The sequence below is a fragment of the Salvelinus fontinalis genome, unplaced genomic scaffold (assembly GCF_029448725.1).
Source record: "Salvelinus fontinalis isolate EN_2023a unplaced genomic scaffold, ASM2944872v1 scaffold_0746, whole genome shotgun sequence".
Classification (NCBI taxonomy): Eukaryota; Metazoa; Chordata; class Actinopteri; order Salmoniformes; family Salmonidae; genus Salvelinus; species Salvelinus fontinalis.
Window position 1 is genome coordinate 27,530 of NW_026600955.1, and position 22,894 is coordinate 50,423.

A 22,894-nucleotide genomic window follows, 5' to 3' on the forward strand; every position below is an offset into this window, starting at 1 on the left:
TGCCCTATTACCTAACTACTACTGCCCTGCTACCTAACCGCTACTGCCCTGCTACCTAACCGCTACTGCCCTGCTACCTAACCACTACTGCCCTGCTACCTAATTGCTACTGCCCTGCTACCTAATTGCTACTGCTCTGCTACTTAACTGTTCCTGCCCTGCTACCTAACTGCTACTGCACTGCTACCTAACTACTACTGCTCTGCTACTTAACTGTTACTGCCCTGTTACCTAACTGCTACTGCCCCGCTACCTAACTGCTACTGCCCTGCTACCTAACTGCTACTGCCCCACTACCTAACTGCTACTGCCCCACTACCTAACTGCTACTGCCCCGCTACCTAACTACTACTGCCCCGCTACCTAACTGCTGCTGCCTCGCTACCTAACTGCTACTGCCTCGCTACCTAACTGCCACTGCCCTGCTACCTAACTGCCACTGCCCTGCTACCTAACTGCCACTGCCCTGCTACCTAACTGCTACTGCCCCGCTACCTAACTGCTAATGCCCCGCTACCTTACTGCTAATGCCCCGCTACCTTACTGCTACTGCCCCGCTACCTTACTGCTACTGCCCCGCTACTTAACTGCTACTGCCCCGCTACCAAACTGCTACTTCCCCGCTACTGCCCCACTACCTAACTGCTACTGCCCCACTACCTAACTGCTACTGCCCTGCTACCTAACTGCTACTGCCCTGCTACCTAACTGCTACTGCCCCGCTACCTAACTGCTACTGCCCCGCTACCTAACTGCTACTGCCCCGCTACCTAACTGCTACTGCCCCGCTACCTTACTGCTAATGCCCCGCTACCTTACTGCTACTGCCCCGCTACTTAACTGCTACTGCCCTGCTACCAAACTGCTACTTCCCCGCTACTGCCCCACTACCTAACTGCTACTGCCCCACTACCTAACTGCTACTGCCCTGCTACCTAACTGCTACTGCCCTGCTACCTAACTACTACTGCCCCACTACCTAACTGCTACTGTCTCGCTACCTAACTACTACTGCCCCACTACCTAACTGCTACTGCTCTGCTACCTACCTACTACTGCCCCACTACCTAACTGCTACTGCCCCGCTACCTAACTGCTACTGCCCCGCTACCTAACTGCTACTGCCCCGCTACCTAACTGCTACTGCACTGCTACCTAACTACTACTGCCTCGCTACATAACTGCTACTGCCCTGCTACTGCCCTGCTACCCAACTACTACTGCCCTGCTACCAAACTGCTACTGTCTCGCTACCTAACTACTACTGCCCCACTACCTAACTGCTACTGCCCCGTTACCTAACTGCTACTGCCTCGATACCTAACTGCTACTGCCTCGATACCTAACTGCTACTGCCTCGATACCTAACTGCTAATGCCTCGCTACCTAACTGCTACTGCCCACTACCTAACTGCTACTGCCCACTACCTAACTGCTACTGCCCCACTACCTAACTGCTACTGCCCTATTATCTAACTTCTACTGCCCTTCTACCTAACTACTACTGTCCTGCTACCTAACCGCTATTGCCCTGCTACCTAACCGCTATTGCCCTGCTACCTAACCACTACTGCCCTGCTACCTAATTGCTACTGCCCTGCTACCTAATTGCTACTGCCCTGCTACCTAACTACTACTGCTCTGCTACTTAACTGTTCCTGCCCTGCTACCTAACTGCTACTCCCCTGCTACCTAACTGCTACTGCCCTGCTACCTAACTGCTACTGCCCTGCTACCTAACTGCTACTGCCCTGCTACCTAACTGCTACTGCCCTGCAACCTAACTGCTACTGCCCTGCTACCTAACAGTTAGGTAGCAGGGCAGTAACAGTTAGGTAGCAGGGCATTAGTAGTTAGGTAGCAGGGCAGTAGTAGTTAGGTAGCAGGGCAGTAGCAGCTAGGTAGTGGGGCAGTAGCATTTAGGTAGCGGGGCAGTAGCAGTTAGGTAGTGGCGCAGCAGCAGTTAGTTAACGGGGTTTTTCACTTATCCATAAATTGTCTGTATTTACCCTAACCATTACAGAAGAACCAGAAAAGCCTGTCTGGGTCAAGCCTCCCATCAACTCTTTGTTATACAGGTGGAACAGGAAGCCATCATTGCTTTTAAAGCTTTGTGCAGGGCTATTAAAGCGCAAAGCCCTGCAAGGGGATGATTGAAGTCTAGGGTAAAATCTCAATTTATACTGTAGATCTACAGAGACATCATGAGAGCCATTGCAGCCATCCTATTGGTCCTCTGTCTCCTGGTCATCAGTCACAGTAAGTTACCATCATCTGAAACATGCTTGATCAACTTGGAATTGATCAAGATTTTATTGGTGCAATCTACTCATATGTCTTTGTCTCTATAGCATGGGACTGTCAGGAGCTAGTGGACATCGAAAATCTGATGCAGACTGATGTAGGACTGGGCAAGTGGTTGCAACGGACACAATAAAAATGTCCTACTACCAGGTAGGTGATAAATGAATCTGCCTGTCTGGTTCCCTGAATCATATCACTGTACGACCAGCAGGGATCTGGGGTATCAACAAGGCAGACTCAATTCACAAGGGTGTGGCCAGTAACTGGGTGCAAGCTGCAGGTAAGTGGAGAGCATTACTCAATATTTATCCAGAGGACACATGCTTCTTAGCTTTCCTGATACCATCAGGGTGTTGAAAAGATATTAATGTTTTACAGTTTTAACATGTAAGTCATTTGGCAGAATTCACAGATACGTGCTCCCGTTTGCTTGTCTGTCCGTCTGTCTTTGTTGTCTTCAGACTTTCTGAAACAGGTGGATGCTGGAGGTGTTCAGTTTATTGTTGGACGATACTCCATACTGTCGGACACGCACAAGGCACCAGACACCCCTTCCATGGGCAGTCAACAAGAATGATGATATCTACTCAATGAGTGTAAGATCTGGGAAAGAGTGTGAGAGCTGGAGTAGAGTAGTAGAGGATGGAGAACCTCAGTTATTTTACAACTGTTTCATATGTAAATGTTTCATATTATAACTGTTGAAATTGTTCTAAAACCCTAATTGAATCTGTTTTGTTTCCAGCTGAATCAAGACTGCCACAACGGGTGGATTGATGGCAAGCTTTCATGATTGAAGTGGCAACTGATGGTACTGGGATCAACTTTTTGGGTGATGTTTATACTAGGTAAGGTTGTGTTAGGTTCTGAACAAACAGAGTAAAAACTCACAAAAAGCTCAAACTAAGTTCATTCACACACTGGGTTAAACAACTGCAAAATACAAAAACATGATTACACAAACACACATATTTTTGTCCTCCAACTAGCCAGAATCAACTCCTTGCACATCTAGACAGCCAATACATCTAGGTTGCTAGTCAATAACTTGTTTGGTTCCTCTCACTTGTGTACTCATGGCCCCGCCTGACGCTAAAACCTTTGTGGTCTTTTCCTTCTCACTCCATCTGACCTGTGACCTGGGCCGAATTCCTCTCTCCTCCTTAATCCACGCCTGTCCTCCCTTATCTGTGACTGAAACCAGACATTTGCCTTGTGCTTCCCCCTTGAGATTCAACAATAACATGTTTGGACAGAATGTTAACTTTCTTCATTCCCATGTCTCAGTCAACAACTTTCCATACACCAACAGTACCAATCAAAAGTTAGGACACAACTACTCATTCCAGGGTTTTTCTTTAGTTTTACTATTTTCTACATTGTAGAATAATAATGAAGACATCAAAACTGTGAATGAACATATATGGAATCGTGTAGTTACCAAAAAAGTGTTAAACAAATCAAAATATATTTAATATTTTTGATTCTTCAAAGTAGTATCACATAGTGATCCAAGATGGCAACCCACCTCACCCAATGTGATACGGATCCGCTATTTTTTTAGAACTTACAGCTAGAACCTCCATCAGATGCTAATTAGCTACTAGCTAGTTAGTTATTGTTAGCCACTGCTAGCGGCCTTTACCTCTAGCTCAGACACCAGACGCTTTTACCCTGGATAATACCCGCCAGTCTGCTCAGTGCGATATCAACCCTGAGAATATCGGACTGCTTTTCTCCACCATTTCTCCAGATTACCCCATTTGTCACGTTCCTGACCTTTTTTCTGTTAGTTTTGTATGTGTTAGTTGGTCAGGACGTGAGTTTGGGTGGGCAGTCTATGTTTTCTGTTTATATGTTTGTTTAAGGGTTGCCTGGTATGGCTCTCAATTAGAGGCAGGTGTTTGGCGTTTCCTCTAATTGAGAGTCATATTAAGGTAGGTTGTTTCACAGTGTTTGTTGTGGGTGGTTGTCTCCTGTGTCAGTGTTTGTCGCGCCACACGGGACTGTATCGGTTTATGTAGTCTGTTCCTGTTCGTGAGTTCTTCGTGTTTTATGTAAGTTCCATGTCCAGGTCTGTCTACTCCTTTTTGTTATTTTGTTAATTATTCAAGTGTTTTCGTTTCGTGTTTTTTCCGTCTTGTTTAAATAAATTATGTCTAAGTATCACGCTGCGTCTTGGTTCAATCCATGCTCCTCCTCTTCGGAGGAAGAGGAGAACCGTTACAGAACTACCCACCGATTCAGAACCAAGCAGCATGAATTCGAGCAGTGGACATGGGAGGACGTGTTAAATGGAAAAGGTTGCAACACATAGAAGGAGATCCGAGCTGGAAGAGATCGCCTTCCATGGGAACAGCTGGAGGCGATTAGGAGAGCGGAGGCAACGGGAGAGAGAGACCGGATTTATGAAGGTACCCGGCTAGTACAGAAGCCCGTGAAGAAACCCCAAAAATGTCTTGGGGGGGGGCTAAGAGGTAGTGGGCCAAGGGCAGGTAGGAGACCTGCGCCCACTTCTCAGGCTAACCGTGGAGAGTGGGGGTACGGGCAGACGCCGTGTTACGCAGTAGAGCGCACGGTGTCTCCTGTACGTGTGCATAGCCCGGTGCGGGTTATTCCACCTCCCCGCACTGGTAGAGCTAGATTGAGCATTGAGCCAAGTGCCATGAAGCCGGCTCTACATATCTGGCCACCAGTACGTCTCCTTGGGCCGGCTTACATGGCACCAGCCTTACGCATGGTGTCCCCGGTTCGCCTACATAGCCCGGTGCGGGTTATTCCACCTCCCCGCACTGGTCGGGCGACGGGGAGCATTCAGCCAGGTAAGGTTGGGCAGACTCAGTGTTCAAGGGAGCCAATACGCCTGCACGGTCCGGTATTTCCGGCGCTACCTCCCCGCCCCAGCCCAGTACCACCAGTGCCTACACCACGCACCAGGCTTCCAGTGCGTTTTCAGAGCACTGTTCCTCCTCCACGCACTCTTCCTATGGTGCGTGTCTCCAGCCCAGTGCCTCCAGTTCCGGCACCACGCACTAAGCCACCTGTGCGTCTCCAGAGCCCTGTTCACACTGTTCCTTCTCTCCGTACTCGTCCTGATGTGCGTGCCCTCAGCCCGGTGCCACCAGTGCCGGTACCACGCACCAGGCAAATAGTACGCTTTGAGAGTCCAGTGTGCCCTGTCCCTGCTCCCCGCACTAGCATGAAGGTGCGTGTCCTTAGCCCGGTGCCTCCAGTTCCGGCACCACGCACCAGGTCTACAGTGCGTCTCATCCGGCCAGAGCCATCCGTCTCCCCAGCGCCGTCTGAGCCACCCGTCTCCCCAGCGCCGTCTGAGCCATCCGTCTCCCCAGCGCCGTCTGAGACAGCCGTCTCCCCAGCGCCGTCTGAGTCATCCATCTCCCCAGCGCCGTCTGAGCCATCCGTCTGCCCAGCGCCGTCTGAGCCATCCGTCTGTCCCGAGCCATTAGAGCCGCCCGTCTGTCCCGAGCCGTTAGAGCCGTTAGTCAGTCAGGAGCCGCTAGAGCCATTGGTCAGACAGGATCTGCCAGAGCCGCCAACCAGACAGGATCTGCCAGAGCCGCCAACCAGACAGGATCTGCCAGAGCCGCCAACCAGACAGGATCTGCCAGAGCCGCCAACCAGACAGGATCTGCCAGAGCCGCCAACCAGACAGGATCTGCCAGAGCCGCCAACCAGACAGGATCTGCCAGAGCCGCCAACCAGACAGGATCTGCCAGAGCCGCCAACCAGACAGGATCTGCCAGAGCCGCCAACCAGACAGGATCTGCCAGAGCCGCCAACCAGACAGGATCTGCCAGAGCCGCCAACCAGACAGGATCTGCCAGAGCCGCCAGCCAGCCATGAGCGTCCAGAGCCGCCAGCCAGCCATGAGCGTCCAGAGCCGCCAGCCAGCCATGAGCGTCCAGAGCCGTCAGCCAGCCATGAGCGTCCAGAGCCGTCAGCTAGCCATGAGCGTCCAGAGCCGTCAGCCAGTCATGAGCTGTCCTTCAGCCCAGAGCGGCTATTTATCCAGAACTGCCCCTCAGTCCAGAGCTGTCTCTCTGTCCGGAGCTGCCCTTCAGTCCGGAGTTGCCCCTCTATCCTAAGCTACCTCTCTATCTTGATCTACCTCTCTGTCTTGAGCTATCTCTTTGTATTGAGCTACCTTATCCTGGTGCTGCCCCTTATTTTGAAGTTACCTATTAAGTTAAGTGGGTGTAATGGGAGGGTGGTCATTTTAAGGGGGCGTAAGCTGGGATTGACTATGGTGGGGTGGGGACCTCGCCCAGAGCCTGAGCCACCACCGTGGTCAGACGCCCACCCAGACCCTCCCCTAGACTTTTGGTGGTGCGTTCGGAGTACGCACCTTGAGGGGGGGGGGGGGTTTATGTCACGTTCCTGACCTGTTTTCTGTTAGTTTTGTATGTGTTAGTTGGTCAGGACGTGAGTTTGGGTGGGCAGTCTATGTTTTCTGTTTCTATGTTTGTTTAAAGGTTGCCTGGTATGGCTCTCAATTAGAGGCAGGTGTTTGGCGTTTCCTCTAATTGAGAGTCATATTAAGGTAGGTTGTTTCACAGTGTTTGTTGTGGGTGGTTGTCTCCTGTGTCAGTGTTTGTCGCGCCACACGGGACTGTATCGGTTTATGTAGTCTGTTCCTGTTTGTGAGTTCTTCGTGTTTTATGTAAGTTCCATGTCCAGGTCTGTCTACTCCGTTTTGTTATTTTGTTAATTATTCAAGTGTTTTCGTTTCGTGTTTTTTCCGTCTTGTTAAAATAAATTATGTCTAAGTATCACGCTGCGTCTTGGTTCAATCCATGCTCCTCCTCTTCGGATGAAGAGGAAGAGGAGAACCGTTACACCATTACTGGACCATTACTCCAGATCACTACAGCTAGCTAGCTGCTACCGAGTGGCCCAGCCTCGAAGCTCACCTTTGAGCCAGGTCCATCTCCCGGCCTGTTCAGTGGACCCTATGATCACTCGGCTACACAGCTGATGCCCCCCCGGACTCTTCACTAGCACGACTAGAAGCCACTACATCGCCTGATTCCTGTCGTAAGCTCTGGACCATGCATCGGATCATCGCAAATAGCTAGCTGATACCGAGTGGCTATATTGTCTAACGCCCTTGTCCCGAAGCTAGCACCAGTTAGCCCCGAGCCAGGCGCATCTCCCGGCTAGCAAACAAAATTACTCCAGCTACAATACCTCTTTTGCCAATTGGCCTGGACCCTTTGTCGACACGGAGCCCCGCCGATCCATCATGTCTGGTCTGCCGACGTAATTTCGTCCGAAGTTCCCTCAACCGGCCTTTGTCGGATATCGGTGAAGACGCTTCTGCTAGCCCCGGCATGCAAACCTTCCTGAGCGGTATGATGGCCGCGTGGTCCCAAGGTGTTTATACTTGCGTACTATTGTTTGTACAGATGAACGTGGTACCTTCAGGCGTTTGGAAATTGCTCCGAAGGATGAACCAGACGTGTGGAGGTCAGCAACACAATAATACTGAAGTCTTGGCTGATTTCTTTTGATTTTCCCATGATGTCAAGCAAAGAGGCACTGAGTTTGAAGGTAGGCCTTGAATATATCCACAGGTACACCTCCAATTGACTCAAATTATGTTAATTAACCTATCAGACGCTTCTAAAGCCATGACATAATTTTCTGGAATTTTCCAAGCTGTTTAAAGGCACAGTCAACTTAGCGTATGTAAACTTCTGACCCACTGGAATTGTGGTACAGTGAATTATAAGTGAAATAATCTGTCTGTAAACAATTGTTGGAAAAATTACTTGTGTTATGCACAAAGTAGATGTCCTAACCGACTTGCCAAAACTATAGAGCAGAGCGCGAAATTCCCAAAATATTTTTGAGAAATATTTAACTTTCACACATTAACAAGTCCAATACAGCAAATGAAAGATACACATCTTGTGAATCCAGCCAACATGTCCGATTTTTAAAATGTTTTACAGCGAAAACACCACGTATATTTATGTTAGCTCACCACCAAATACAAAAAAGGACAGACATTTTTCACAGCACAGGTAGCATGCACAAAACCAACATAACTAACCAAGATCCAACCAAACTAACCAAGAAACAACTTCATCAGATGACAGTCCTATAACATGTTATACAATCAATCTATGTTTTGTTCGAAAAATGTGCATATTTGAGGTATAAATCAGTTTTACATTGCAGCTACCATCACAGCTACCATCAAAAATAGCACCGAAGCAGCCAGAGTAATTATAGAGACCAACGTGAAATACCTAAATACTCGTCATAAAACATTTCTGAAAAATCGATGGTGTACAGCAAATTAAAGACAAGCATCTTGTGAATCCAGCCAATATTTCCGATTTTGTAAGTGTTTTACAGTGAAAACACAATATAGCATTATATTAGCTTACTACAATAGCCTACCACACTACCGCATTCATTCATCAAGGTACGTTAGCGATAGCAATAGGCACGTTAGCGATAGCGAATAAACCAGCAAAGGATATTAATTTTCACTAACCTTCATAAACCTTCATCAGATGACAGTCCTATAACATCAGGTTATACATACACTTGTGTTTTGTTCAAAAATGTGCATATTTAGAGCTGAAATCAGTGGTTATACATTGTGCTAAAGTAGCATCTTTTTCCCAGAATGTGCGGATATTTTTATGACACTCAACTATTCTGAACAAATAACTATTCATAAACGTTACTAGAAAATACATGTTGTATAGGAAATGATAGATACACTAGTTCTTAATGCAATCGCCGTGTTAGAATTCTAAAAATAACTTCATTACGACATCCAGCTTAGTTATAGCGAGAGAGTGCCCAAAATCTGGGCGCAAACTACTAGTTCACATGTTTGACAGATATATGAAATAGCATCATAAAAGGGGTCCTACTTTTGATGATCTTCCATCAGAATGTTGTACAAGGGGTCCTTTGTCCAGAACAATCGTTGTTTGGTTTTAGAATATCCTTTTCTCCAGTCAATTAGCACGGAAAGCTAGCAAAGTAGCGCAAAGCTCTTTTTCCTGAACAAAGGCACACAACGCAACACGCCTAACGTCCCGAATAAATTTCAATAATCTAATAAAACTATATTTAAAAAACATACTTTACGATGATATTGTCACATTTATCAAATAAAATCAAAGCCGGAGATATTAGTCGTCTATAACGACAGCTTTACAGAAGGCAATACCAGGTCCCTTCTCGCGCGTTCCAGGAAACAGGAAATGGTTCTCACGTCATGCCAAGAGCTTTTTTTCCACCTCAGATCATGTTATACACTCCATTTCTTCTCTCATTGCCTGTTGACATCTAGTGGAAGGCGTATGAAGTGCATGTATACTAATATATATCAAGGACATTTATAGGCAGGCCCTAGATTTCAGATTTTCCACTTCCTGTCAGGAAGTTTGCTGCAAAATGTTCTGTTTTACTCACAGATATAATTCAAACGGTTTTAGAAACTAGAGAGTGTTTTCTATCCAATAGTAATAATAATATCTATATTGTACGAGCAAGAATTGAGTACGGGGCCGTTTAAATTGGGCACGATTTTCCCCCAAAGTGAAAATAGCGCCCTCTGTCCTTAACAGGTTTTAACAAGAAATTTGTGGAGTGGTTGAAAACAAGTTTTAATGACTCCACCCTAAGTGTATGTAAACTTCCAACTTCAACTGTACATTCTTACTTAGTAAATACAAAGTAATACAATGTAATTATTTAGTAGTCATCTTTAGTACTAAAGATTAGTATTGAGGACCTTATAAGTACAAGATACTTATTATGTAAATACATAGAAACAACTTCTGTGATGTTTTATTTATCTTTTACCATGCACTTACTACATGAATAACTTCAAATCAATCATCCAGACATTGGTATTCTCACATGTTGTTTCTACAGTATGTACAGTATGTTGTCTGAGAGGTTGTAATGCTAGTCCACCCTCTCCTGTATAGCTGTCTGAGGAGTTAATAAGTTAATAATTATACCTCCTTTTTGCTGGTTAACTCTACTGATGTGTCTTTGATCTGGTGTCTCCATAGCCTGGGACTGCCAGGAAGTAGTGAAAATCAAGAATCTGATGCAGATCGATGCAGGACTGGGGCAAGTGGTTGCTACGAACACAAGTCAAATCCCCTACTACCTGGTAGGTGATAAATGGATCCGCCTGCCTGGTTCCCTGAAGCATATCACTGTAGGACCAGCAGGGATCTGGAGTATCAACAGCGAAACCAAAATCTCCAAGTATGTGGCTGGTAACTGGGTAACTTACCTTTAGAAGTAAGTGGAGAGCATTACCCAATGATGAATCCAGAGAACACCTTCTTCTTATCTTTCCTGATTACCATCAGGGTAAATTATTAATGTTCAACATTATGCCATTGTAAATAATTTGGCAGTACTAACACATGTACAGTATGTGCTTCATGTTTGCTTGTCTGTCTCTGTCTTTGTGGTCTACAGCCGGTACAGAGCAGGTGGTTGCTGGGGGGGACCAGTTTATTGTGGGGGCAACCAAGGATGATATTCCATTCTGTCTGAAAATAAGTTTCACACTTGACTTCATGGGTCGAAGCTTAAGCTATTCAGGGTCAATGTTGCCAGGAAGAGGGAGGTTGTTGACCTTTTGGGTGCTGGGCAGTCAACAAGAATGATGATATCTTTTTAATGAGTGTAAGATCTGGGAGAGAGTGTGAGAGCTGGAGTAGAGTAGTAGAGGATGGAGAGTCTCAGTTATTTTAACACTGTTTCATATTATAACTGTTGAAATTGTCCTAAAACCCTGATTGAATCTGTTTTTCCAGCTGAATCTAGACTGCCTAAACAATGGGTGGAGTCACATTGACGGCAAGCTCTCCATGATTGAGGTGGCAACTGATGGTAGTGTCTTTGGGGTCAACTCTGCGGGTGATGTTTTTAACAGGTAGGGTTGCTACTGAACTATGTGTATGGTTCCAACCTTTTCCCCTCAACATGATTAACTCATTTGAAAATGACTTGTAACAATAACTTATAATAATAATAATGATATACCTTTATTAATTACTCTGGTCCTTACTGTACATGCTTTGTGAAGCGCTTTACACAAAAATTAAAAACAGATAAATAAATACAATTTACAGTTCATGGTAAAGGTTGGATATCCTTTAAAGCTACAGTTTGACCCCCCACCACTAGTTTTGGTAAACAACTGAGGTACGCAGCTAGACAAATGTAACCACTCTCAAATTCATACATGGAGCTATGAATGCAAAGACAGGCCCACATAGTTGTTGTTGTTGTTTCAAACATGTTTATTGAAGCTATACATTGTTTGTTTACAATAACATTGTTTTCAAACAATTGGGAAAAAACTTACATTTTGTCTTCTGATGTGGTTGAAAAAAGCTCAAGAGGCAGAAGTTATATTCTTAAAAATCAATGGCTATAATCAATTATTAAAGTCCAAAAATGTACTGTATGTACTTTAAAAAATGCATAATCTTTCAAACATGATCCCCAACCCTTTCTTCAACACAGAGACGGCATCACAGCCAGTAAACCAGAGGGCACCGGATGGAGCAATGTCCCAATGTACATGCCAAAGAAACACGAGACCTACGACCTAGGCCGTCTTTGGGTCGTCTCCAAGACTGGCGTCACCATGGTGTGCACACATTAGCCTCTCCTCTGCATCTGAAGGCCGTTCGGGATCTGTCAAAAGTTCACTTGCTAACTCATTGATCTCTCTTTCCCTGGAACAGCCTTCTGCTTGAGAATTGAGGACATGAATTCATTAGAATCCTTCATTCAAAAAAAAACAACGTTTGCTTCATTCGAAAAACTATATATTTTTAGTACTTTATCTCTATCAATAGTAATCACTGACTGTACTGAAGTTCTTTTTTATCAATGTAGATGTTTTCTCCCACAAAACTAACCACCAACAGCCTTATAAAAGATGTATTATTTTCTTGATGACTCCTTGATTAACACTTAAATAGAGGTTTGCTGTGGCTGCTTTTGATCGTAGTGTAAAAACATGTACCTTCCAATGTCATCAATAGAGTTGATGTAATCCTTGGCATTGCTTATTACCTCATATTATATCATCATTTCCCACAAATAAATCTAGCATTCATTTTTAAACTAATGTCTGTTTTGAACAGAGGAATAAGGTTACTCTACAAAGACCAACTGAAACTTGAGAGATGTGTTTTGTGATTATGTTTTTTTCCTAGCACCACATGGATGATTCAAATAATCCAAGCTTGATGAGGAGTTGTTTATTTGAATCAGCTGTGTAGTGCTAGGGGGAAAAACAAATGTTCACCCCTTGGTGTCATCAGGACCTAGTTTGGGAAATGCTGCCATAGGAAGTCCCACTTTTAGGGATAGCTGTATGGAAGTGTCTGGGCCACAGTTCAACAGTCCATTTCCACTATTCCTATCACACCCATAGGGAGCAGCAGCAACCAGGCCAGGTGCTTTGAGTGCCGACAGGGTTGAAGGCTCACAGGTGACAGTGATGGATGGGGAGTCTCAGGAAGGAAGCTGGAGGAGGAAATGATGACTGTGATTGAAGAAGCGTGCACTGGATCTGGTCAAACTGTCCACGTCAGAAGTAACATGTACTAATCTTCTGAGCAGGGCTCCTGCCAAGGAGTTACAGCTGGAGCCTCATTGGATAAAGAAGACGAGTACCTTAGTCAGTAAATCCTAGGAGTGGTCAGTGCACGTTGCCTGACCCGTATGGTAAATGGAAGGAAGGAGAAAAGTCTGTTGATATTATTGTTGGAAACTACGTGAGTATGTGAAGGTTGGATATGGGAGGAATGTGGTGAGAGCATTTGTGTCCAAACCATTACAGTGTTGGAATTGTAAAGGATATGGTCACGTGTCAAATGTTTGCAGACGAAAGAAGTAGCTAGTGCACTAGCACTAGCTACTTATCATGCCACGCTACATGCTAAAATCCTAGTGAAAATCAAGAGAAGAGACAGGAATTTGATAATGCAGGAAAGTGAAATTCTCTGCCGAGTCCCCAACAAGCAGATGTTCTGGTATTCAGGGGAAATGGAAAGAGCCTGTGATATGATTGTTGGTTGGAGTTTAACAACGTGACACTTAATGTAGCCGGTGTAAACGAAACACCTGAAACTACTATTGATCCCCTACATCAAAGGTGTCAAACTCATTCCATGGAGGGCAGTGTGTCTGCAGATTTTTGCCCCTCCCTTGTACTTGATTGATGAATTAAGGTCACTAATTAGTAAGAAACGCCCCTCACCTAGTTGTGTAGGTCTTAACTGAAAGAAAATAACAAAGAAAACACAGACACTTGGCCGTCCATGGAATGAGTTTGACCCCCTTGATTTAGGGGATCTATACTGCCCTACCAAGCAAAAGAGCAGTAATCGCTCATAGTGAAACTGAGAAGAATTACTTCAAAGTTGTTTTATTGTCCAGCCAAGTGAATTGTAGGCAGATCATTGGAGATGTGATTATATGTTCTCTTACGATGATCATTTTTTATTCATATTGACCCTGACCTCTGACATGACCTATGATCCCCTACGGCAGTTACTGATCATAGATAATATGACCTATGATCCCCTACGGCAGTTACTGTTAGTATATTTATTTGTATGTGGCTGTCAATGTCATATAGTTTGATACTTGAATCAGCAAAGAATAGTACATAATACCAAGGTTTACCATAGACACTACAGTCCAAAGCTCAGTGAAACCAAGGTAAATGGAACTAACTGACATGAGTGATTTTTCCCTAGGTTTCCCTTTAACTTTATGCAGTTACTGTAAACATGAACCCCAACTTTCTCCATAATACAACATAATTGAGGCGGGATGTTTGTCCACATGATAAAGCATGTATTTGATGTTTAAAAAATGTCTAACAAATTTTGGACCAAATATGTCGATACCGCTCTTTTGCTTGGTAGGACAGTATAGTAGTTTCAGGTGTTTAGTTAACTCCTGCTACGTTAGGTTACCGTATATGAGAGATAGCGTGGTGGTGCCTGTTAACATTGCTTCACATTCCCTGATTCACACCATGTCATCAATAAAGTCTCCAAGAGGATATTATCATAGTGTCAAAACTTAGGCACCGTCATGTTGCTCACAATGCACATTGGTTTAGTTATTTTTCAGTGAATCCAATCCTTGTCATAGCTCATCATCTCTCATATTTCATCACGATTTTCCACAAATAAAACATTGAGTTTGAAACAAATATTGTGTTATTCAAATATTGACATTATTTCCTCTTCATGCTGTAGAACTCCAGTAACTTCTGGTTTGGCCATTTGAAACCCCTCTGGTTACTGGTCTGCCTCTCTAATGTCAAGGCTACCGCCAACACTAATGTGCCCCAGGTATTTGTTATGTTGATTACAAAAAGCCTTTGACATCTTACGGTTTATGTGCTTTCCACTTCCTCATGAAATAGTTTTGCTTTTACTGGCAGGTGATTCAATGTGTAATTTGAATGTCATGACATTTGTTTTAACTTTATGATGAAACTGTTCTTTACAATGGGTATCACTATTCAAGATGTTTTATACTCTTTTAAGGAGGGAAGGACAAAATACAGAGAAACGAGGATGGAGAGGGGGATAAAAATTACTTTTATATACAGTTTATGTGGACACTGTCAGGACCCGGTGTGACAAACAGTCACGAATAAATCGGCAGAACCAAGAAGATGAGGCAGACACAGCAGTACTAGAGACGGTGGTTTAATCAAAGGAAAGATCTACCGGCAAAAATATAAATCCACAACGTCAAAAGAAAGGCCAAGAGACAAAAATAGATATCTTCCAAAATACAAAGAAAATCCACAAAGTGGTAAGAACAGCAAGGGAAAAAACAAACCTCGAAAGACTAATCCAAAATAAACAAGAACAAAACCAGAGAACCTCTGGAAAATCCAAGAAGAGAAAAAGTTAACTGCATGGCTGGGGCTGGGTGCTAACGTACAAACACTGAGCAAAGAACTGAGGAACACACAGGGTTTAAATACCAACAAGGGAACGACATACAGGTGCAAACAATAAGAGCAAGGAAAAAACAAAAGGTTCAAAAAAGGTGCAATGGGGACATCTAGTGACCAAAACCTGAACAGTCCTGGCCAAAACCTGACAGACACCCCTTCAAAAGAGTGGATTTGGCTATTACAGCTATTGTTGCTGACAGTTGTATAAAATCGAGCACACAGCCATGCAATCTCCATAGACAAACATTTGCAGTAGAATGGCTTTACTGAAGAGCTCAGTGACTTTTGATGTGGCACCATCACAGGATGCCACCTTACCAACAAGTCAGTTCATCAAATTTGTGCACTGCTAAAGCTTCCCCGGTCAACTGTAAGTGCTGTTATTGTGAAGTGGAAAAGTTTAGGAGCAGCAACGGCTCAGCCATGTTGTGGTAGGCCACACCACACTGAAGTTCTTAACGTACAAAAATCATCTGTCCTCGGTTGCAACACTCACTACATGAGTTCCAAACTGCCTCTGGAAGCAGTGTCAGCACAAGAACTGTTCGTCGGGAGCTTTATGAAACGGGTTTCCATGGCCGAGCAGCCGCACACAAGCCTAAGATCACCATGCGCAATTCCAAGTATCGTCTGGAGTAGTCGAAACACGTTCTTTGGAGTGATGAATCACGCTTCACCATCTGGCAGTCCGACGGGCAAATCTGGGTTTGGCGGATGCCAGGAGAACGCTACCTGTCCGAATGCATAATGCCAACTATAAAGTTTGTTGGAGTAGGAATAATAGTCTGGGTCTGTTTTTCATGGTTCGGGCTAGACCCCATTCCAGTGAAGGGAAATCTTAACACTACAGCAAACAATGACATTCTAGATGAGTCTGGGCTTCCAACTTTGTGGCAACAGTTTGGGGAAGGCCCTTTCCTGTTTCATCATGGCAATGCCCCCGTACACAGAGCGAGACCCATACAGAAATGGTTTGTTGAGATTGGTGAGGAAGACCTTGACTGGCCTTGTCGCCCAACATCAATGCCCAACCTCACTAATGCTCTTGTGGCTGAATGGAAGCAAGTCCTCTCAGCAATGTTCCAACATCTAGTGGAAAGCCTTCCCAGAAGAGTAGAGGCTGTTATAGCAGCAATGTTCCAACATCTAGTGGAAAGCCTTCCCAGAAGAGTGGAGGCTGTTATAGCAGCAATGTTCCAACATCTAGTGGAAAGCCTTCCCAGAAGAGTAGAGGCTGTTATAGCAGCAATGTTCCAACATCTAGTGGAAAGCCTTCCCAGAAGAGTAGAGGCTGTTATAGCAGCAATGTTCCAACATCTAGTGGAAAGCCTTCCAGAAGAGTAGAGGCTGTTATAGCAGCAATGTTCCAACATCTAGTGGAAAGCCTTCCCAGAAGAGTGGAGGCTGTTATAGCAGCAAAGAGGGCACCAACTCCATATTAATGCCCATGATTTTGGAATGAGACGAGCAATGTTTGACGAGCAAGGTGTCCACATACTTTAGGTCATGTAGTGTAAGTGTTTAAAGATTATAACAAATGAAATAAAAAATACCATAAATAAAAATGAAAATACATTTGTTCTCCAATGAGGGGGATGGTAGGGGTATAAATGTGTTACACTCAGTCTGTACAGTATAAACATTACATCGGTCCTCCTATAACACTTAGCAACCTTATCAAACAGCTCTACAAATATGCCACCTGCCAAGTACAGTAGGTGAGAGAAATAAGCTTTTGTGCGTATGGATCATTTCTGTGATCTTTTTATTTCCACTCATAAAACATAGGACCAACACTTTACATGTTGTGTTTTTTATTTTAATTCAGTATATATTATTATTGTGTGTCTGTGTGGGAAGGGTGGGGTTATATCCTCCTCTCGTTAATGTTTCCTCTGAACAGGTTGTTTGTCAAATATAAATAGCTCATTAATAATTATTTGATGGGGGTTGAAAGGTGTTTGCAGGGCTGCAATATATAAGGGGACAAAGTATGTGTTCAGCAAAACTTATACTGTAGATCTGCAGAGACATCATGAGAGCCACTGCAGCCATCCTATTGGTCCTCTGTCTTCTGACCATCAGTCATGGTAAGTTACCATCATCTGAAACATTCTTGACCAACTTGGAAATAATCATCAAGTTGGCTCCATAATTTCATCCCTCTTTTTGCTGCTGTACTTTACTCATGTGTCTTTGATCTGGTGTCTCCATAGCCTGGGACTGTCAGATTGTAGTGGATATCAAGAATCTGATGCAGATCGATGCAGGACTGGGGCAAGTGGTTGCTACGGACACAAGTCAAATCCCCTACTACCTGGTAGGTGATGAATGGATCCGCCTGCCTGGTTCCCTGAGGCATATCACTGTAGGACCAGCAGGGATCTGGGGTGTCAGCAACGGAAACCTCATGTTCAAGTATGTGGCCGGTAACTGGGTTAAATTTGCAAGTAAGTGGAGAACATTACTCAATTATGAACCCAGAGAACACCTGCTTCTTATCTTTCCTGATTACCATCAGGGTAAATGATACATATTAACATTATGCCATTGTAAGTCATTTGGCAGTACTCACAGATGCATACTCCTTGTTTGCTTGTCTGTCTCTGTCTTTGTGGTCTTCAGTCGGTGTAAAGCAGCTGGATGCTGGGGGGGACGAGTTTGTTGTGGTGGCCAACATAGACTATGTTCCAGGGTGTCTTTCAAGAAGTGCCTCACTTGGCTTCATGGGTGCCGACTCACCCCTTCGAGGGATAAGGTTGCCAGGAGCTGTGAAGTATTCTAGTTGTGGACCCTTTGGGTGCTGGGCAGTCAACAAGAATGATGATATCTACTTAATGAGTGTAAGATCTGGGAAAGAGTGTGAGAGCTGGAGCAGAGTAGTAGAGGGTGGAGAGTGTCAGTTATTCTAAAACGGTTTCATATTATAACTGTTGAAATTGTCCTTAAACCCTGATTGAATCTGTTTGTTTCCAGCTGAATCAAGACTGCCAAAACAAGGGGTGGAGTCACATTGGCGGCAAGCTTTCCATGATTGAGGTGGCAACTGATGGTAGTGTCTTTGGGGTCAACTCTGCGGGTGATGTTTATACCAGGTAAGGTTGCTACTGAACTATGTCTATGGTTCCACCCTTTCCCCCTCAACATTATTAACTTGAAAATGACTTGTAATGATAACTTGTAATAATAATGATATACCTTTATTAATAACTCTGGTCCTTACAGTACATGCTTTGTGAAGCGCTTTACACAAAAATTAAAACAAATGCATAAGATGAGAAACAGATGCATACATTTTGGCTTCTGATGCGGTTGTGTTAAGCTCAAGAGTCATATGTTTTTTAAAGTTTTTTTTTTAAGGGGTGGATCAGCTTAATATTGAGAAAAGAATGTTGCTTCCATCAAAGTAATTGTCTGCATCATTTCCAATCCCCCATATATTTTTGGGGTAAATATATATATCCATACACGCATGCATACATATACACATATATACATACACATACTTATATAGACATACATACTTTTAAAAAGAATATACCTTTATTATTATTCCCCGCAAACCCTACCACTGATCCCCCAATTGGAGTAAACTAATATTTATACATCTTATACACATTTTACAGACACAGTCTATTTTACAATAGTTATTTTTTGTTTTTCTTTTAGTCCTTCCTCTATTTCTGATGTCCATCCAGTTTGATTTCTATTCTATTTGTAACTGTGCTATTTCACAAAAGTTCTGAACCTATATACATTTTACAGACCCCAAAGGTTTTACATGGTTTATCTTGTCCCACCCTTCAGCTCCATTCAACCTCTCCCATCTATCTCTCAACATCATCCATTTTGGATTTCTATTTGCAATATATTTCAACTGTGCTGTGATGCTTCACAAAAGAATTGAACCTTTCTATTCTCATAGCTTCTACAGATTGTAAATTAAAAATAAACATTTTTGCTAAAATAATTATTATATTATTGATTGATTGACTATGGCTTTTCAAATCACCCAGTATTGCTATCTGCATCGTTAGTTCTAGGCAAATGTTGCAATTCTTCAGCCATTCCTGGACCTGTGACCAAAAGCGAGCTACATATGGACAATATCAAAATAAATTACCTAATGACTCTGCCTCCTCACAGCAGAATCTGCAGAGCTGGGAAGATTGTATCCCCCATATATATAACATTCTATTAGTTGCAAGAATTTTGTATAGTAATTTAAATTGAAAAATTTGAAGTTTTGAATCCGGCGTTGTTTTGCGTATCAATTCATAAACCATGTGCTATGGAATGTTTTTTGGTCCTTAAATGAAATTGGTATATGTTTTTATTTATCACACTTTTCTTTAACCATTTATGTTCTTTAATACAGGGCCGACATACAAGTTCCTTGCTTTTTTCCCCTTCTACTTGCCTCTTCCATTTTTGTGGTAATGCTGCAATTAATTGGTTGTAATTTTGGGTAGAGCAGACATTTCCATATGTCTGTGTTAGCTGCATGTGTGACATAACTCCACCAGTCCTATTTATGATATCATTCACAAAAATTATACCTTTTTAAAAAAGTTATTCGAAAAATACATTTTTTTTTATCAATTAGTATATTTGAAATTAACCACAATATTTGTTGTATTATTTGTTCTGTCTTTTCAGGTGGATTAAACTGAAATTGCAACCAACTTTCTAAGGCTTGTTTAAAAAATAAAGATATTTTGGAGATAATTTCCTTTTCAAACAATCGAAAGTGAGCAGGTGTAATCTGAATAAAGGGAAAAAGGCCCTTCTTGAACATAGGATGAGACATTCGTACCAATTTACTAGAGAACCAGTTTGGATTTAAGTATAACTTTTGTATGACTGATGCCTTTAGTGAGAGGTCTAATGCTTTAATATTTAATCATTTCTGCCCTCCAAATTCATATTCTTTATATAAATAGGCCCTTTTCATTTTATCTGGCTTGCTGTTCCAAATATAATTGAATATTTTATGTTCATATCATTTAAAAAGCAGGTCACTAGGTGTAGGCAAAACCATAAGCAAATAGGTAAACTGTGATATGACTAAAGAGTTAATCAGGGGGATTTTTCCACAAATAGACAGGTATTTTCCTTTCCATGGTAGCAAGATCTTATCTATTTTTGCTTACTTTCTATAAAAATTATTGGAGTGAGATCATTTCTTTCTTTTGGAATTTGTATACCAAGTATGTCCACATCTCCGTCAGACCATTTTATTGGTAAACTACATGGAAATGTAAAATTTGCATTTTTTAGTGATCCAATACGTAATATAGTACACTTATCATAATTTGGTTTTAATCCAGAGAGAATAGCAAAAGTATCTAGATCCTCTATGAGGCCGTGGAGAGACTCTAATTGTGGTTTTAAAAGAAAACATGAATCATCAGTGTACAATGACACCTTAGTTTTTAAGCCACGGATTTCTAATCCCTTAATTATTGTTTGATCTAATCTTAACAGCTAACATTTCGATGGCAATAATGAATAGATATGCCGATAGTGGACAACCTTGTTTTACTCCTCTAGATAGTTTAAAACTTTCTGAGATGTAGCCATTATTTACCATTTTGCACCTAGGGTTACTATACATAACTTTAACCCATTTTATAAGAGATTCCCCAAAATTTAAATATTCTAGGCATTTATATATAAACTCCAGTCGTACTTTATCAAAAGCCTTCTCAAAATCAGCTATGAAAACCAGGCCTGGTGTCCCCGATATTTCATAGTATTCTATTGTTTCCAGTACTTGTCTTATATTATCGCCAATGTATCGTCCATGTAAAAGAAACTGTCTGATTAGGATGAATAATATCTGACAATACTTTTTTAATTCTATGCGCCAAGCATTTTGCTAGGATTTTTGCATCACAACACTGAAGTGTAAGACGTCTCCAATTTTTTTGATGGACTGGATCTTTATATATACCACTTGGGTCCTGTTTCAGTAATAATGATATCAGACCTTCTTGTTGCGTGTCTGATAATCTACCATTTATATAGGAGTGGTTAAAACATGCTAATAATGGTCCTTTGAGTATATATACAAAGAAAATGGTATACTTCCACTGGTATGCCATCCAGCCCTGGAGTTTTCCCAGGGTTAAAGACCCCAATTGCATCAAGCAGTTCCTCCTCTGTAATTTGGCCTTCACATGAGTCTTTCTGAATAGATGTTAATTTTACATTATTATTAGGAAAGAAATCCTTACAATTAATTTCAGTTAGTGGAGATAGAGGAGCCTGAAACGAAAACGTATTCTTAAAGTACTTTACTTCCTCCTTCAAAATATAATTTGGTGAATCATGCGTGACTCCATCATTTGTAACAAGTTTTAATAAAACATTTTCGTAGCATTTCTATATTGAAGATTGAAAAAGAATTTGGTGCATTTTTCCCCATATTCCATCCAGTTCGCTTTATTTTTATAATATATTACACTGGATCTTTCTTGAAGAGTCATAAGTTATATTCTTAAAAAATCAATAGCTATATTCAATTATTGAAGTCCAAAAATGTTTTATAAACTTTGAACGCAAACCCCACCCCTTTCTTCAACACAGAGACGGCATCACAGCCAGTAAACCAGAGGGCACTGGATGGAGCAATGTCCCAATGTACATGCCAATGAAGCACGTGACCTACGATCTGGGCCGTCTTTGGGTCATCTCCAATTCTGGCTTCACCATGGTGTGCACACCTTAGCCTCTCTTCTGCATCGGAAGGCCATTCAGAATCTGACAAGCTCACTTGCTAACTCATTGATCTCTCTGTCTGGAACAATCTCAATTCTCAACATTAATTCACAAGAATCCTTCATTCTAAAACCTATTGCTCTAACTATATTTTCACTACTTTATCTCTATCAATAATAAACACTGATCGTAATGATATTATAAAGAATGTATCAATTATGTTTTCTTACACAATTTGACAAGCAACAGCGTTATAAAATTGTATTATTGATTAACACTTCAATAGAGCTTTGCCATGGCTGCTATTTGATCGTAGTGTAAACTTGGGCACGGTCACGATCCACATGGGTTTTGCTGTGCTTCAGAGGTCATCAATAGAATTGAATGGAATCCTTGTCATTATCTCATTATATAATAATTTCCTGCAAATAAAGCATTAATTTTGAAAATAATTTCAGTGTGTTTTAAATCATATTGAACATGGAGGATTTAAGGTGGCTCTGCAAAGATCCAGTGAAAGATCTGTTTTGTGAATCTTCTTACTTAGAAAGGGAAATAAGACTAGAGTGCTACAGTACTACAGTGCTACAGTGTGCAGGAACTTGTGAACCTTTAGTTCCCTGATGCATAGTTTGATTGACAGGTGCCTTATTGATGTAGTGTCAGGTACATATTTGACAACACCTTTTACAGTGTGCTCTATTAAAGATGGGTAACTACCCACTAATCATTACACTACTCTTTGAAGCAAACGTGTAATTTATTATTAACAAATGACTAGTTGCCTAGAATGTAAACATATTGTGGAAACTCTTTGCAGACCATATTGCTCTGTAAATAGCC

General features: G+C 42.4%; 1 protein-coding gene and 1 pseudogene across 1 annotated transcript; both read left to right on the plus strand.

The window, feature by feature from the left end:
- The first annotated feature begins 2,204 nt into the window (after window positions 1-2,204).
- Window positions 2,205-3,156, plus strand: LOC129847174 (fish-egg lectin-like; annotated as a pseudogene).
- A 14,089-nt stretch (window positions 3,157-17,245) lies between these two features.
- On the plus strand, window positions 17,246-22,436 carry LOC129847171 (fish-egg lectin-like). The gene is made up of 5 exons (XM_055914986.1): window positions 17,246-17,418; window positions 17,545-17,778; window positions 17,954-18,171; window positions 18,305-18,423; window positions 21,920-22,436. Exons 1-5 carry the CDS (start codon window positions 17,364-17,366, stop codon window positions 22,059-22,061), a joined length of 768 nt encoding a protein of 255 aa, XP_055770961.1. The 5' UTR covers window positions 17,246-17,363; the 3' UTR covers window positions 22,062-22,436.
- The last annotated feature ends 458 nt before the right edge of the window (window positions 22,437-22,894 follow it).

What these genes read in the sequence shown, in the direction of transcription:
- LOC129847171 (XM_055914986.1), top strand. Translation starts at nt 17,364, where the DNA reads ATGAGAGCCACTGCAGCCATCCTATTGGTCCTCTGTCTTCTGACCATC. An exon ending in TCTTCTGACCATCAGTCATG is followed by an intron (nt 17,419 to 17,544) that starts GTAAGTTACCAT and finishes GTGTCTCCATAG; the next exon opens with CCTGGGACTGTCAGATTGTA. An exon ending in TAACTGGGTTAAATTTGCAA is followed by an intron (nt 17,779 to 17,953) that starts GTAAGTGGAGAA and finishes TGTGGTCTTCAG; the next exon opens with TCGGTGTAAAGCAGCTGGAT.